The following is a 13,635-nucleotide window of genomic DNA, read 5'->3' on the forward strand; positions in this document are numbered from 1 at the left end:
TTTGACCCATAACTAGAGAATGGTGCTAATTCATATGTCTTGTCTGACAGTCTGTCACTTTCTCCTCTTCTGACTTTCTGCCTCTTTCCCTCTTTCTCAGCTAAGAACAAACTTAAAGCAATTCAGGCAAAATTGTCATTGGAAAGAATGAATAAAGCTTCCTATGGATTAACCATGTAGATTCTAGAATGACTCCATTCTTCTCACACAGAAGATTGTTGACTTTTGAGGATGATGACATCCATTTTATGGGCTTTTTCTTTTTAAATTCAGAAATAAGTTGCCTTAAAGAAAGAGACTTTCTTAACGGGATTAAAGTTTAATTTGCTGCTTTCTCCTAGGTCTAAAGTTGTTTGTCAGCATCCTTTGTTCTTCCTCTTTGATCCCTTGCTCTTAATTTCATAAAACATGGAATATTTATCATGAAAGGTAGGGTCATTCTTTCTCCTGGCCAATAATAATATGTATGTTTTCATATAAAAGGATACTGATTCTTGCAAAAGTAGAACCTTAGTATCTCCCCAGGTTTTTGATGTTTGACTTCTGGTTATCATCCCATTGCTTGAACTTCTAGCCTAATCTCTTTCTATTCTTACTTCTGAAAGCAAGGTATATTCTAGAGAATCAGCTACATCGTTTCTGATATTTCTAACATCATGTGAAGCAGATGCTATCTAGACCTTTATGAACAGTGTTTGTTTCTAGCAAAACAGTCACAAAGACTGCAGAATGATTGTCTGGAAGCCCAAATTAGAATAAAAAGTCATTGAATAACATTCCTTTGCTAAAGATTTGTATCCTCTTGTCATCTTTGTCAGGCCGTTCCTGCCAATTCTATTATATCCTACTGTAATAGTTGTTCTAATTTTGATTCATAGTAATTAATAATTCCTCATTCCAGGAGTTGATTTTTTTTATTATAGCTTTTTATTTACAAGATATACACATGGATAATTTTTCAGCATTGACAATTGCAAGGCCTTTTGTTCCAACTTTTCCCCTCCTTTCCCCCATCCCTTTCACCCAGATAGCAGATTGACCAATACATGTTAAATGTTAAAAGTATAAATTAAATACTATATATATATATATATATATATATATATATATACACACACACACACACACACACGTCCAAACAGTTATTTTGCTGTACAAAAAGAATCAGACTTTGAAATAGTGTACAATTAGCCTGTGAAGGAAATCAAAAATACAGGCGGACAAAAATAGAGGGATTGGAATTCTATGTAGTGGTTCATAGTCATCTCCCAGAGTTCTTTTGCTGGGTGTAGCTGGTTCAGTTCATTACTGTTCCATTGGAACTGATTTGGTTCATCTCTAGGAGTTGATTTTTAAAAATCAATGGGATGGGAGGCTTCTCACTTCTTCTCTTCCTCCCTTCCCTCATGCTAAAACTGGAACTGTGTACTAGAAATGAAAAAAACTCACTTAGTTCAAGAGAGCTTAATTCTTCAATCTGCTGTTGACACCAGGTTGTCCCAAAAAGTGAATATTTATAGTGAGAAATTCACTTTTCTGAGACTTTGAAGTGTGAGTTTCTCTCTTTGTGAAATATACAACCTTAGTAATAGGAAACCTAGTTGAAAAAGAAATTGAAATATTTGCCTTTCTTTGCCCCCTTCCTCTTAAAAAAAAAAAAAATGATAATGTTATTCCAAGAGACCTCTGGTTCCGAACATCAGAATTGATGGTACCCAGGTGCAGTCTCCATTGATCGTATATTAAATAGATTCTAGTTCTTGGCTCTTTGGCTGTTTGAGGTTGTTTCTACTTTCCTGCAGAATTTAAAGTATTTTTGGAAACATGAATTTATACAGGAAGTTTGTTAAATCCATCATTGGAAAAAAGGTCACAAATTTACCTGTCTTTATTCTATATGTTCTGAAGCAGTTGAACTTTTATTACTGGGAGGAATGTTACATCTTTGCCTTTAACTTTTTGTGTTCATTTTTTGCTCGTTAATTCACAGGAAGTGAAAAATAAACTTCAGACAAGACTTGTCATTTTTTATTCACTTTTTCCCTGGAAAGTTCCTTATGAAATCTCTGTAGGACTTGAAGTAACCATTTCTCTGGAATAGTGGCAGCCTTGGTAACTTATGGCTGCCCATATGGAAGCATGTACAATATGTTTTAGTAATTGTGGGAATTAAGTCATAGCATCTCCCCAAATGATGGAGATTGGGGCTTGGAGTGGGGAATAGAATCCCACTGTCAGCCATCAGGTGCCACTTCACAGGGATGGTCAGTCATGTTGTTCACCTTTCAAGCTCAACAGAGAATGCTTCTAAGGCCATTTAATGTGGTTGTCTACTTCAGAATATAGTTCAAGGAAAATGGAACTTGACCAAGAGAGAAGCTTTCTTCAGAATTAACTGGCTATTTTCCAGATTTGACTGGCAGGGAGACATTTGTAAAATGTGGCTTCATTTTCATCCTCCTAGTATTTTGCGGATTTCCCAAACTCTTTCTAGAGTGCTTTGATGATAATATCTTGAAGACTCATGACTAATTATTCAGAAGTTTCTCTTTATGGGCAGGTATTTTGTCACAAATGTTCATTATAACATTTATAGCTCACTTGTAATAGACCTATGCTTATATTCTTACAGTTTTCTAAATAGAATAGGGAGGCTTCCTCCCTATGGATCATTGGTTGAAGGAATTTTGTTGCTTCCACAGGATTTGTGTACTATCATTTTTTCAGAAATACACTTTTGTCCTTGACAGGTGAACTTCTAGAATATCCTCAGCCAGTCCTCTTCTCATTTCACACTTGAGATTTTGGGATGGTCCAGCATCACGACTGTCCAAAAAGTAGTTTTATTGACTATTCCTTATCTGAACTAGCTGTGGTTTAGGTTGTCAAGCACTCTAGAGATAAGCACTGGCTCAGGTTTTTGAAATGATTTTGAGACTTGAAAAAGCAATCTCAAAGTTGAGGTTCATTTTTTGTGACTTTTTTTTTTTTTTAATGGAGTTGATTAGGATTCGTTTCACTAGGAAAACAAGCACCCAGGGTATTTTAAAATCAACCAAAGTCAGGATAAGCAAAAGTCTTTGACCTTTATTCTTTGTGGAGGAGAAGGGGAATGGCGATACCAAGTGAGAGCAAACGCAACACGAATCTGGCCAGCAGTGCCTCTGGCTCTCACACTCTATCCACCAAATCCTCTACCCAGTCTCCTATACAACACATCAAACTTGCACAGAGCGTGGGCGGGGCCATTCTTTCTCCAAGCATATATTAATATACAGTTGGTAATTAGCCATAAGTGTTGGGGCTGGACCTCAGTGCATCTGCTCAGCTTCAGCCCATTACAACTAATGACTCATTGTTTTGACATTTATAAACACTGTCCTTACAAGATATTAGTAAACTGATAGGAAAGCTATACTCATGTCTTTGATTTGCCAAAGTAGCAAAGTAAAGAGTCACTGGGATGATGTGCCCCATGATCAGTTAATGAATCAGTAAGCACTTTTAAAGGACCTACTGTGGGCAAGGCACTGTACTAGGGATACAAAGAAAGATAAAAAAGTGTAATCTGCCTTCAAGGGGTTCCCAGTTTAAGAGGGATCAAACATCAAACAGCTAGGTCTAAAGTATATACAAATTACATGGAAGATAGCTCAGGAAAAACACACTTGCAAGTGAGAGGGTTGGGACAGACTTCTTTCAGAAAGTTACTTTCTTAAATGAATACCCTGATTTTGAGGAGGTGTCACTTCAGAGTATTGGACTGGCATCAGGAAAACTGAGTTCTCGCTATGTCTTCTCTGTGAAAAGAGGAAGTGGGATGAAATGGTCTTGCAGATCCTTTCTGGCTTTGTTTCTGTGACATTAAGGGACTGAAGCAGGATTTTTTTCTTACTTCAAGAAGCTTGGTAAGAAGCAGAGAGAGATATAACAGAAGTTGAAGGTTGATTAGAACCTATATTTGTGACCAGAGCCATTTGAAAGGTGATTCTCGATGAGAGGATTAATGAGAAAGCTTCTTGGCTGGTCTGCCAGACATTTCTCACACATATAATAGTGCTGGATCTTGGTGATAGCTGCCATGTCCCAGCTTTCAGAACCTTGCTGTATCTCTGCCCCTTGACCTTACTGCTGAATGGTAGATTCCTCATGAGATCCAGGTTGGTGTAGAGTGGGCAAAAGACATAAAAGATTTGATAGGTTGAGGGTGGGGTCATGAAGGGAGAGAGAAACCTTATTATTGCACTCTTGTGGACCTGGAGTTTTTCACCCTATCTCCTCATTAATCCTTCATTTAGGCAGACCTAAATTCATTGGAAGGTTACCTAACCCTGCCTTGTGCTTGGAAGGTGGTAGCTTAATCACTACAATACTAAAGCATGAGAGCTAGGAGAATATAATTCAAAATTTTAGCATTAGAATTGGAAAGGGAGGGAATCATCTCAGAATTCCTCTAATTCATGGTTGTAAATCCTCATTAAGCTATTGTAGTAAGACTGTTCTAGACTTATCCTGGCATTGTAAATAATCAGGTTGCCTTATAAATGTAGTTTTTAAAAATTTTAATGCATGTTTTATTTTTGATAGGTACCACAAGAGTCAAGCTATCTATCTTGAGTCAAAGGAGAACACCAAGATCAGCTGTGTGATCAGTTCTGTTGGTGCCAATGAGGTAAGGGGTGTATGTGTGTGTGTGTACGCACGCATGTGTGCATATATACATATATATGTAGACATTTCTTTCTCTACTCTTAGAACCCAGACACTGGCACGTAGACCTTGCATTGCAGTCTGTCTTGGCTATGTGTGTTGTCTAATTAAAACAAAACTGGAATGAAAAGGCAATCAGGAAAGTCAGTCTTCTTACTGCAGCCTGTTAACAGAAGGATGGTAACCCCTGTGTGACTTGCATTGCTAGCAGTTTAAAAAGTTTAAAACTTGAATAGCTGCTTTGGTTTGATCTTTTATCAGGGCACATATGTCTGCAATGAAATTGATTTTTACATCTCCCTTCTCCGTGTTACTGATTCATGCTAATGCAGGAGAAATCTAATAAAAACCAGATTATGAAATGACATAAGCTTTTTCTATTCTCCCAGATTTTGGAATGGAAAATGCTCCTAAATCTGCTTAATTTGTGAAATGGTTTTTTACTCAGCAATTCTGGTTTTTTTTCTTAAGTCATTTCTATTTACCTATAGGGCTAAGGATCCCTTTGAGGTCTTCACGCAAGATAGGTTCTCTTTGAGAGTACAACTAAGTTTGTATAAGGTATATACAAAGGAAATGGAAGGTTACTCTTCCAAAAATGCCCTCCTACCTTCTGCTTACAGAGACCAAATCTGAGAAGTGAGCTGACACTGTCTTTCTGACAGATTTCAAGACCAGACACTGATGACCTCATAGAGAAAGCAAAGGCAAAGGGGACTGTTGCTAGAAAAATCATTTAACATTAAAAAGCATTTCATTCAATAAACAGAATACTGACTTTCAAAAGTCATTCCCCTACTAAATACCTCATTATGGTGGGGAAGCAAGTCTGCTTTCTTGAAAGGCATCCCAGGTCATAAACTTTGACACACTCTATCAAACTGGAAAGAATTCAGGTATTGGCCTGGCAATGGATTGTATATGAGGCTCAAAGTGAAACTCGATATCTTTCCTCCCTTTCTTTCCTATTTCTGTATAAAAGGTACCATCATCCTTCCAGCCACCCAGACCTAGGAGTCATACTGGACTCTTTATTGTCCCTCATCCCTTGTCTTCAAGTTATTCAAAGCCTTTTGATTTCATCTTTGCAGCATCTCAAATGTGTCTCCTCCTTTCTTTTGACACATCCAACTACCCTTGTCTAAGCCCCCATTACCTTATATACCTTCATTATACCTTGCAGTAGCTTGCTAGGGTTGAGCGATGGGTCTGTCTGCTTCACATCTCTCTGTACTCCGATCCATTTAGCCTCAATGTAGCTACTAAAGTGATTTTCCTAAAGCAAGGGTCCAGTTATGGCTCATAACAAAAGCAAAAATCATCCTCTTCTCCCCCCAAAATGTTAAGTGGCTCCCTTTTACCTCCAAGAGCAAATAATAATAATAAAAAAAACAAAAACTTTATTTGGCATTCAGGTTCTTCATAACCTATCTTTCCCTCTTCTGGTTACTCCTTGCTTTCTAATCTTTACACCTTACTCTGTGCTACATGTTCTTTAGTCCTGAGGCTGGTCTCTTGGCTGTTCTTGAAACAAAATGCACCTTCTCTTGGCCCCAGGCATTCTTTCTGGTTTTCCCTCATGCCTGTAATGCTCTCCCTTTACCACTCTGGCACCTGATCTCCTTAGTTTCCTTTAGGCCTAAACTAGAATTCCAGCTTCTATAGGAAGACTTTTCCAACCCCTCTTAAATCTAATTCCTTTCTGTTCTTGTTTGTACATGTTTGTTTAATGGTATCTCTTTTGAGTTCCTTGAGGGCAAAAACTGTCTTTGATTTCCTTTTGTATCCCAGTGCTTAGCATGGTGCCTGGTACATAGTAGGCACTTAATAAATGCTTATTGACTGACACTTATTGAAGATCACTTGACTAAGTTAAAATGATCTTCACCAGTGGATTACCCTTCAAATGAAAGGATATATTTGGGCACAATAGTTTTTGAAGACTTTAAAAGTTTGGGGGAAGTTGGGATCTGTCAGTTAAAAAGAAGTTTTGGCTGTGCTCAACCACTGATGAAATTTTGACACCTTGAAGTATGAAGTACGTACTTATAAGATGCAGATATAGCCACCAGATACCTACAGCCTTAAAATTTGCAGCGACTTTTCTTGGTCAAGATGGAGAAGAGAAATGTGAGTCTGACCGTCTTATTGTAAAGATGAACTAGTTTCTCATTTTATTGACTTAATAGAGCATCTGACGGGAACAAGTGCATGCAGTACTGATTGAAACTTTGGTAACAGACATTTCTCAACTCTTAGAGTTTCTCCAGCTTGTTCTTCAAGTTTGTTATTAAGTGAAATTGGAGCTCTTGTGCCTTGGCGTTGGATAGTTTGGCCCAATATGGCCAAATTAGTTACTGCAGAGCAAGAATTTAAAAAGGTCCTCCTGTATTTTAGGGCCAGAACAGAAAGTTTGGAACCTATAATGCCTTATAAACCTCACTTTCCACATCTTTTAGTAACAGTAGAAGAAATGAAATGAAGAAAAAGTCTTCATAATTCATCACCTATTCACCCGACATGCAGCTGAGAGAAGAAAGGTGGGGTTTACTTTTCACTGGGTTCTATGAAGAATATCATGTTCAAATTACTTGTTGGGTATAGGAGACAAAATCATAGTAATATTTTGAGAGAGTAAACCAGTGGCCAGAAATGAAGCTCCCCAACTTAATTTCTTTACCTATTTTTGGACCAACAGCCAGCAAAGATGACGAACCCAATTTCTTGAGTTTTCCAAGGACACATCACACAAAGCTTGCTCTCTCTCTCTCTCTCTCTCTCTCACACGCATGTTCTCTCTCTCTCTCTCTCTTCTCAAATTATAGGCAAGTTTTTTTGTTTAATGAAGAGTTGTGAAGTGATATCCTTTTATTCCTACCTAATTGATGCTTATTTCAGTTTTCAAAAATTGCTCCTAATCTTCTCTCCTTCAGCCTTCTACCCTTTCTTCTCTCACTAACATCTTAACAGAGGATTTTGTCTCTTCAAAGAGTGTCTCCTTTTCCCCTTCTATTCATATTGAAACCCTTTTACATCAACTTTACATTCTTCCCTTCCTTTCCTTCAGCTTTTTTTTTTTTTTTCTGGTATTCAGCCTTTTTCCTTGCCAAGGCCACCCCTTGATCCCACTCTCTCCCATCTGCTGCTTCAGAATGTTCCCACAGTTATCTCCTTGTTCTTTCATCTGTAGCCCCCATTTTTCTACTGCTTCCTTCCTTCCCTCCTTGAAACATCTTCAAATTTTCCTCAAACTTTAAATCTCTTGATTGATCCTGAGTCCCTTTGACTGATGTCTGAAATTTCTTCTCCCTTTATTTGCCAAGTGCCTAGAAAAAGCTGCCTTTGCTTTCTCTCTTTATCTTCTTGGCTCTTGCCACTCTGACCCTTATTGGTATAAAAGTTTAAAATCCATTATTGTACAGCTAATAGAGGAGCTAATCCTACTACTCAAAATTCACCTGAAACTACTCTCTCTACTGACCAGTGATCTCCTGACTGCCACATTTGACCATCTTTTCTCTGTCCTCATCTTTGACCAGTCATACCCTTCAATGCTGATTGTCATGGCCTCCTCCCAGGGGTGTTTGTCCTGGTTTTTTCCTGGCTCTGTCTCCCTCTTTGGTGACTCCTTTGATCTCCCTTGCTGGCTCATCATCCCTATTGATGAATTGTCTTCCTACTGTAGAACAATCCTAACAACTTAGCATTTATGTAACTCACTAAGGATTGCAATCTTTGACATAGTAGGGTGTGATTATTATCTCTATTCTATAGATGAGGAAACTGAGGCTAAGGAACGTGGCTGGCTTGCTCAGGGTCACACAATAATGACTGGGGAGGTATTTGAACTTGGGTTTATCTGTATTCCGAGTCCAGCCTTCGTAACCCCTGTTCCCTGGCTGTCCTCTGACCCTTTCACACTGAGTACTTCTTGTCTTTCCAGTCTCTTTCTTTATTGCCGCCCTTTTGTATTCTGCAGCTCAATCAGAGTGCCTTTCTTTGTGCTCCTTGTTCCAGTTCCTGTGACTTCTCTTCCCATCTCCCTTGTCCTGCCCATCCCCTACCCTAGACTTTACTATCTGCTCACTTCTACCTCCTCAGATGTCTCTTCAAGATGTAACTGAAATTTTACACTAACCTTCCTCCTTGCCTCTGACTGCCAGTGCCCCACTTCCCTAGCTGTCTTTTATTTCTATTTATTTTGCATATATTTACATAGAACTTTTTATATCTTTTCTGATGAAATGTTAGCTTATATTCTGCCAGAACATCAAGTACATATTGAAGTATATGCAGAATAAATTCAAAAGAAACACCAAGGTAATAGGAAATGATTGTATATTCTTTGTATCCCTAACTATGGAACATAAACATTTAGCGTATGCCTGTTGAGTGATTTACTCTTCCCTGCTTCAAAACCTTCCAGATTATGACCAAATCCTAGGTTTAGAGCTGGAAGGGGTTTAGAAGCTATCTAAGAGAATACGAGGCAGAGATACATTTACTGAGATCGTACCAGAAGAGGCTGGGCCAGGATTTGAGCCTTCGTCCTTTATCCTACTTGTCCTCCAGAGGTAGTAGTCCCTCTTGTTTAGGGAAAGTCGGGTCTTTGGGATTCAATTGGATGGCTAGTCATAATCCAGTCCATGATTTTAATATGAGAAGAATAGAAGAAATTAGAGCTATCTTTAGGAAAATGGAAAGGTTGAATGACCAGGATATATCCTTTGGTCTGGAGGGTGAGAAATATTTTCAAATTCTTTTTTGAAGCGTATTTTTATAAATGTATTAACTTCATCTTGGAGTTTGAATTTGTATTTTGTTCAAGTTAAGTTCAAAGGGCAACTTGTCCACAATATCACACATCTTAGGTTCCAGGATATTTAACACCTCTGAGATAAAAGGGAAAAAAAGAAAGATCCAGTGTTTGCTCCTTTCTTATTCATGTAAGTTCAGCAGATGAGGACTGGTCATGGTTCTTCTGAAGTAGAGAGGCCTTTGGACAAACAAAGATGTAAGGCAAGCAACCTGTGAAGAAGTGTACCTTATGTTTCAGAGGTTACAAACTGAACAGGAATTGAAATGAGCTGTTTGAGCAAAGGGACTTCCCTAAGATCACGGAGACATACTAGCGATTGACTTTTTTAGCGATCATTTAGTTAGTTCTCTTAGCTTCCCTTCCCCAGCATTCTCCAGATGATGCTTGTTCTTTCCCCTTCCACTTTGTCCTGCAGATCTGGGTACGGAAGACCAGTGACAGCACGAAGATGAGGATCTACCTGGGACAACTTCAGCGAGGGCTCTTTGTGATCCGCCGGCGTTCGGCTGCGTGACACCCTCCCCTCCCCCACCGTGGCTTTTCCTCGAGTGGTTTTTGTTTTTTGTTTTATTTTTTTTTCTTTTTAAGAGAAATTAAACTTACAGGGAATAATAGTGACTCCGCCTTGGAAACGGACAACACTGTGTTATGGATCCTGCAACCACTTTTGTGGCTGGCCACATACTTCTTGGATTAATTTTTGGCCCTTCCATACAACCAACCCCTTAGTCTCTTCCATACTTCACCTTAAGACTTTTTACATTGATAGGAGAGGGAGAGCGAAGGAGAGAGAGCGAGAGTGAGTGAAAGAGTGAGAGAAAAAGAGAATGAATGTGAATGTGGGTTTTGGTTGATGAAAAATATTATTCAGCAGATGTCTTTACATCTTTATACTCTTGAAAGTGGAGAGCATAGTTGGGGAGGGGACATTATTTGCATTTTCTTATAGTTTAATATTTTGAATATGATCTGTGCAGGTCATATAGCCTTGTCCCAGGTCAAGAGGTAGATTTGCTATTTTTCCAGCAGCCTTGGGGCAGAAGTCTGAGCAGAAGGAAATTGATTTTCCTGGTTCTCAGCTGCCACTGTGAAATACTTTCTGTAACATCTGGCATATGCCAAAAATTCCACTGGATGAGCAACTGAAAGATTTGTCCAGGATTCCAGGTGCCCTGGAAGAAATGAGGAGAAGATTAAGAATTCATAACATTGCTGATGTTACCATCTTTTGAATAACATTCATTGCATATAGTTTATTCAAGCACCAGTCATAAATCCCAAGGCATTTATTTGCAAGCTTTTTTTTTTAATTTGGGGAAAAAAATCCTTTTGATTGTGTCTTGTTAGTATATTTTTTTTCCCTCTAACCCCAAATTGATGAAGAGGGGTACATACTGCAGTCTTAAGTTAATTGAGTTGTCCACGAATAGAAGGTAAAGGAGATGAATAGCAATGACATAATCACTGATAGGTATACTCCCACATAAAATTCAGGATTATTTCCCCTTGCTGATTTCAGTTACAAGCTCATTGACCATTCTGGAACAACTAATGGAAGAGACTTTTTTTTGAAGGTAGTCCTAGATTCCCAAAGGGCTGGCACAACTGAAATGGAATTCTCATGCCTTGGCTGTTGGTGAACTTGGCACTTGACCAAATGGAATCCAGATGCCACACTGTTCTTTATGCTCTTCATCATTCTTCATGTCTCCCCTCCATTTTCTTTCCTCCCCTTCCCCTTTTGATAACTGGAGAAATGATTCAGTAGTTAATAGTATTTTCTATAATAGTGATGTCATTTTGAAATGTTTTTAGTGACCTTGACATTAGGACCTCAGAGGCAACTAGCAGCAGGAATCATGTGTCCCACTTCACTCAATCTGTTGTAAATGGTTTCATTTATCCCAGAAGATTCTTGTTGACCTATCTCTTGATATACCAACAAAATGACTTTGGAGTTAGAACTAGTGTAATTGCCTTCATCAGGGTATTACTTCAACAGAAACCAAGGATACTTGATTTGAAGTGAACATTTATAAAGCTTTATTTTCAATATGATTTTAAGCCCGTTTTCTCTTTATTTTCCTTTACTTTAAAAATAGTATAAATGAGACTATTTTTTCAAAAAGTTGTTCAGGTGTTACAAAAAATGTTTCTCTTTTCCAGTACTGATTATGCAGCTAGGTCAGCTTTCAGTCATGAATCTCCCTTTGATTTGTACATCCAGAATTGTAGCACAGACTGGTCTCTTGCTACTTTGTGATTGTCAAGAACTTCTCACACTTGAATTTTCAGCTTTAGCAATTCCACTTAGGTCTCATGGAAAAATTGGTTTTTCCCCCAAATAAGTAGCATACTGCGCATGACTCAATTTTTTGGTTCTCAGAGGGTATGGGCTCTTACTATGCTATATTTATACAGAATGGCTATTGGCAATTTGAACAAGGAGGCTCCCCCCCCCTCCCCCCAGTTTATCAACACCAGTAGTAGTAAGCAAATCTCACCAAGCAAAAGTTTGTTTTTCTTGTAAAGTGTTGTCCATGACCTCACCCAATGTCCACTGTAGCATAGACTTGCCTTTTCTTTTTCTTCCATCAGGGGGTGTTTCTGTGCTTTTGTAACATGACCAATTTAAAAAAAAAAAAGTCATGCTTTGAGAAGTTGTATGTGCCCTCTTCATTCTATAACTTTGAAAACCACTGAGACCAATAATAATCCACTATCTCCATCATCACTGTCTTATGCTCCTTGAGCACCATAATGTCCCATAATAGTTATTTTATGACTCTTAAGCTCACCTTGATCACAATCTAATAACTTTAAAGTGGGCTTTTGGAACACAATGTACTAACTTGTTTCCCCTGCCTTCAGAAAGTTCAACTTATATTTAATTTAAAAGTCTATGATTGTTAACTGTGGAATTTCCTAGTAGTACTTTATTGCTCTTTCTGGCAGTCTATAAGATATCCAGATTGAGATCATTCTATGATTGAGAAAATATATTGAAGGGGAAAGATGGATAGCCTTTGAGATAAAGTAGGATTATAAAAGGAGGGGAACTTCCATTAAGATCCACTTGCCTTGATCAAGGTCTAAAACTCCAGATAGCAATTGCTGCTGAAAAGATCTAGTGTTACAGAATGTCTAACCCCTAGATCTCTGGGTTAACTCCTAAATTAAAATTGTTTCCTTCAGATAGTTGGCTTTTTTAGCACTTGGCACTTTCAAAAAGGTCAGTCCAAATAATTCTGTTTTATAGTCTCTGTGAGTATGTATGTGTGTTTTTGTCAGGCATACCTGCCTGCAATATTGTAAATAGCTCCCTGCTGCAAGTCTGCTCCTATTCCTATTGCACCCCTAGGTTAGGTCCTTTGAAGTGCCAGTGTCTTTTTTGAAAAATTTTCAGATAGCTTTTTGTAGCTGTACCAAAGCCAGGATGTTTTGGGTAGATTTGTGGCATTTTTGGTACCTGTGTTTGTGAAATGTTTACCAAATAAGTAGCTGTAATTTTTGGATTGCCTTAACTGGGATAAAAATGAAATCTCAGTGGCTCATGTGCAAATCACGCCAAACATGCCATGCAATGGGCTTCAATGGGGGTGGGTTAGGGGAGATGTTTGTGATTTGATATTTGTGAAGTGCTATTTGGAACCCACAGTAGCATGTGGTTTTCCATCTTTGGAGAGTATTGAAGAATGAATGGGGAAGGAGAAACCCTTGCTTTTGGGAAGCAACTGTAACTAGGAAGAACTTTTAATTGAACCCTAAAGAAGAAAGCTGAGTTTTCTTATTGTAATATCTTACTGTAAATTGATTATTTACCAATTTTGTCAATTAAAAAAAAAGTTACCCTACTCATTTATTTCTTGGGTTTGGGAATCTTGCTACAATAGCTGCTTTTATGCCAACTTGCCAAAAGTTTAAACCATTGTCACAAACCAGAAATAACACACAAAATTGTTTGCTGCAATTCTGACAGACATATATAAAAAAATTAACTGATAGAGTTTTTTGAAAGATAAATGTAAATGTAAAACTTGTTTTCTTCTCCTTACCCCCCCCCCCAACAATAAGTATTTCAAGAAGAAGATTATATAGTCTATTAA

General features: G+C 38.1%; 1 protein-coding gene across 3 annotated transcripts in view; it reads left to right on the forward strand.

The window, feature by feature from the left end:
- SUDS3 (SDS3 homolog, SIN3A corepressor complex component) overlaps window positions 1-13,381 on the forward strand; it is a 50,415-nt gene extending 37,034 nt beyond the window's left edge. For all 3 annotated transcript variants that reach the window (XM_031948695.1, XM_031948696.1, XM_023497174.2), the window contains exons 11-12: window positions 4,588-4,672; window positions 9,945-13,381. In XM_031948695.1, the coding sequence (XP_031804555.1) occupies window positions 4,588-4,672; window positions 9,945-10,043 (184 nt within the window). In that variant the 3' untranslated portion in view covers window positions 10,044-13,381. The remainder of the gene's footprint in view (window positions 1-4,587; window positions 4,673-9,944) is intronic.
- Window positions 13,382-13,635: the final 254 nt, after the last annotated feature.

This window comes from Sarcophilus harrisii, chromosome 1, assembly GCF_902635505.1.
Source record: "Sarcophilus harrisii chromosome 1, mSarHar1.11, whole genome shotgun sequence".
NCBI lineage: Eukaryota > Metazoa > Chordata > Mammalia > Dasyuromorphia > Dasyuridae > Sarcophilus > Sarcophilus harrisii.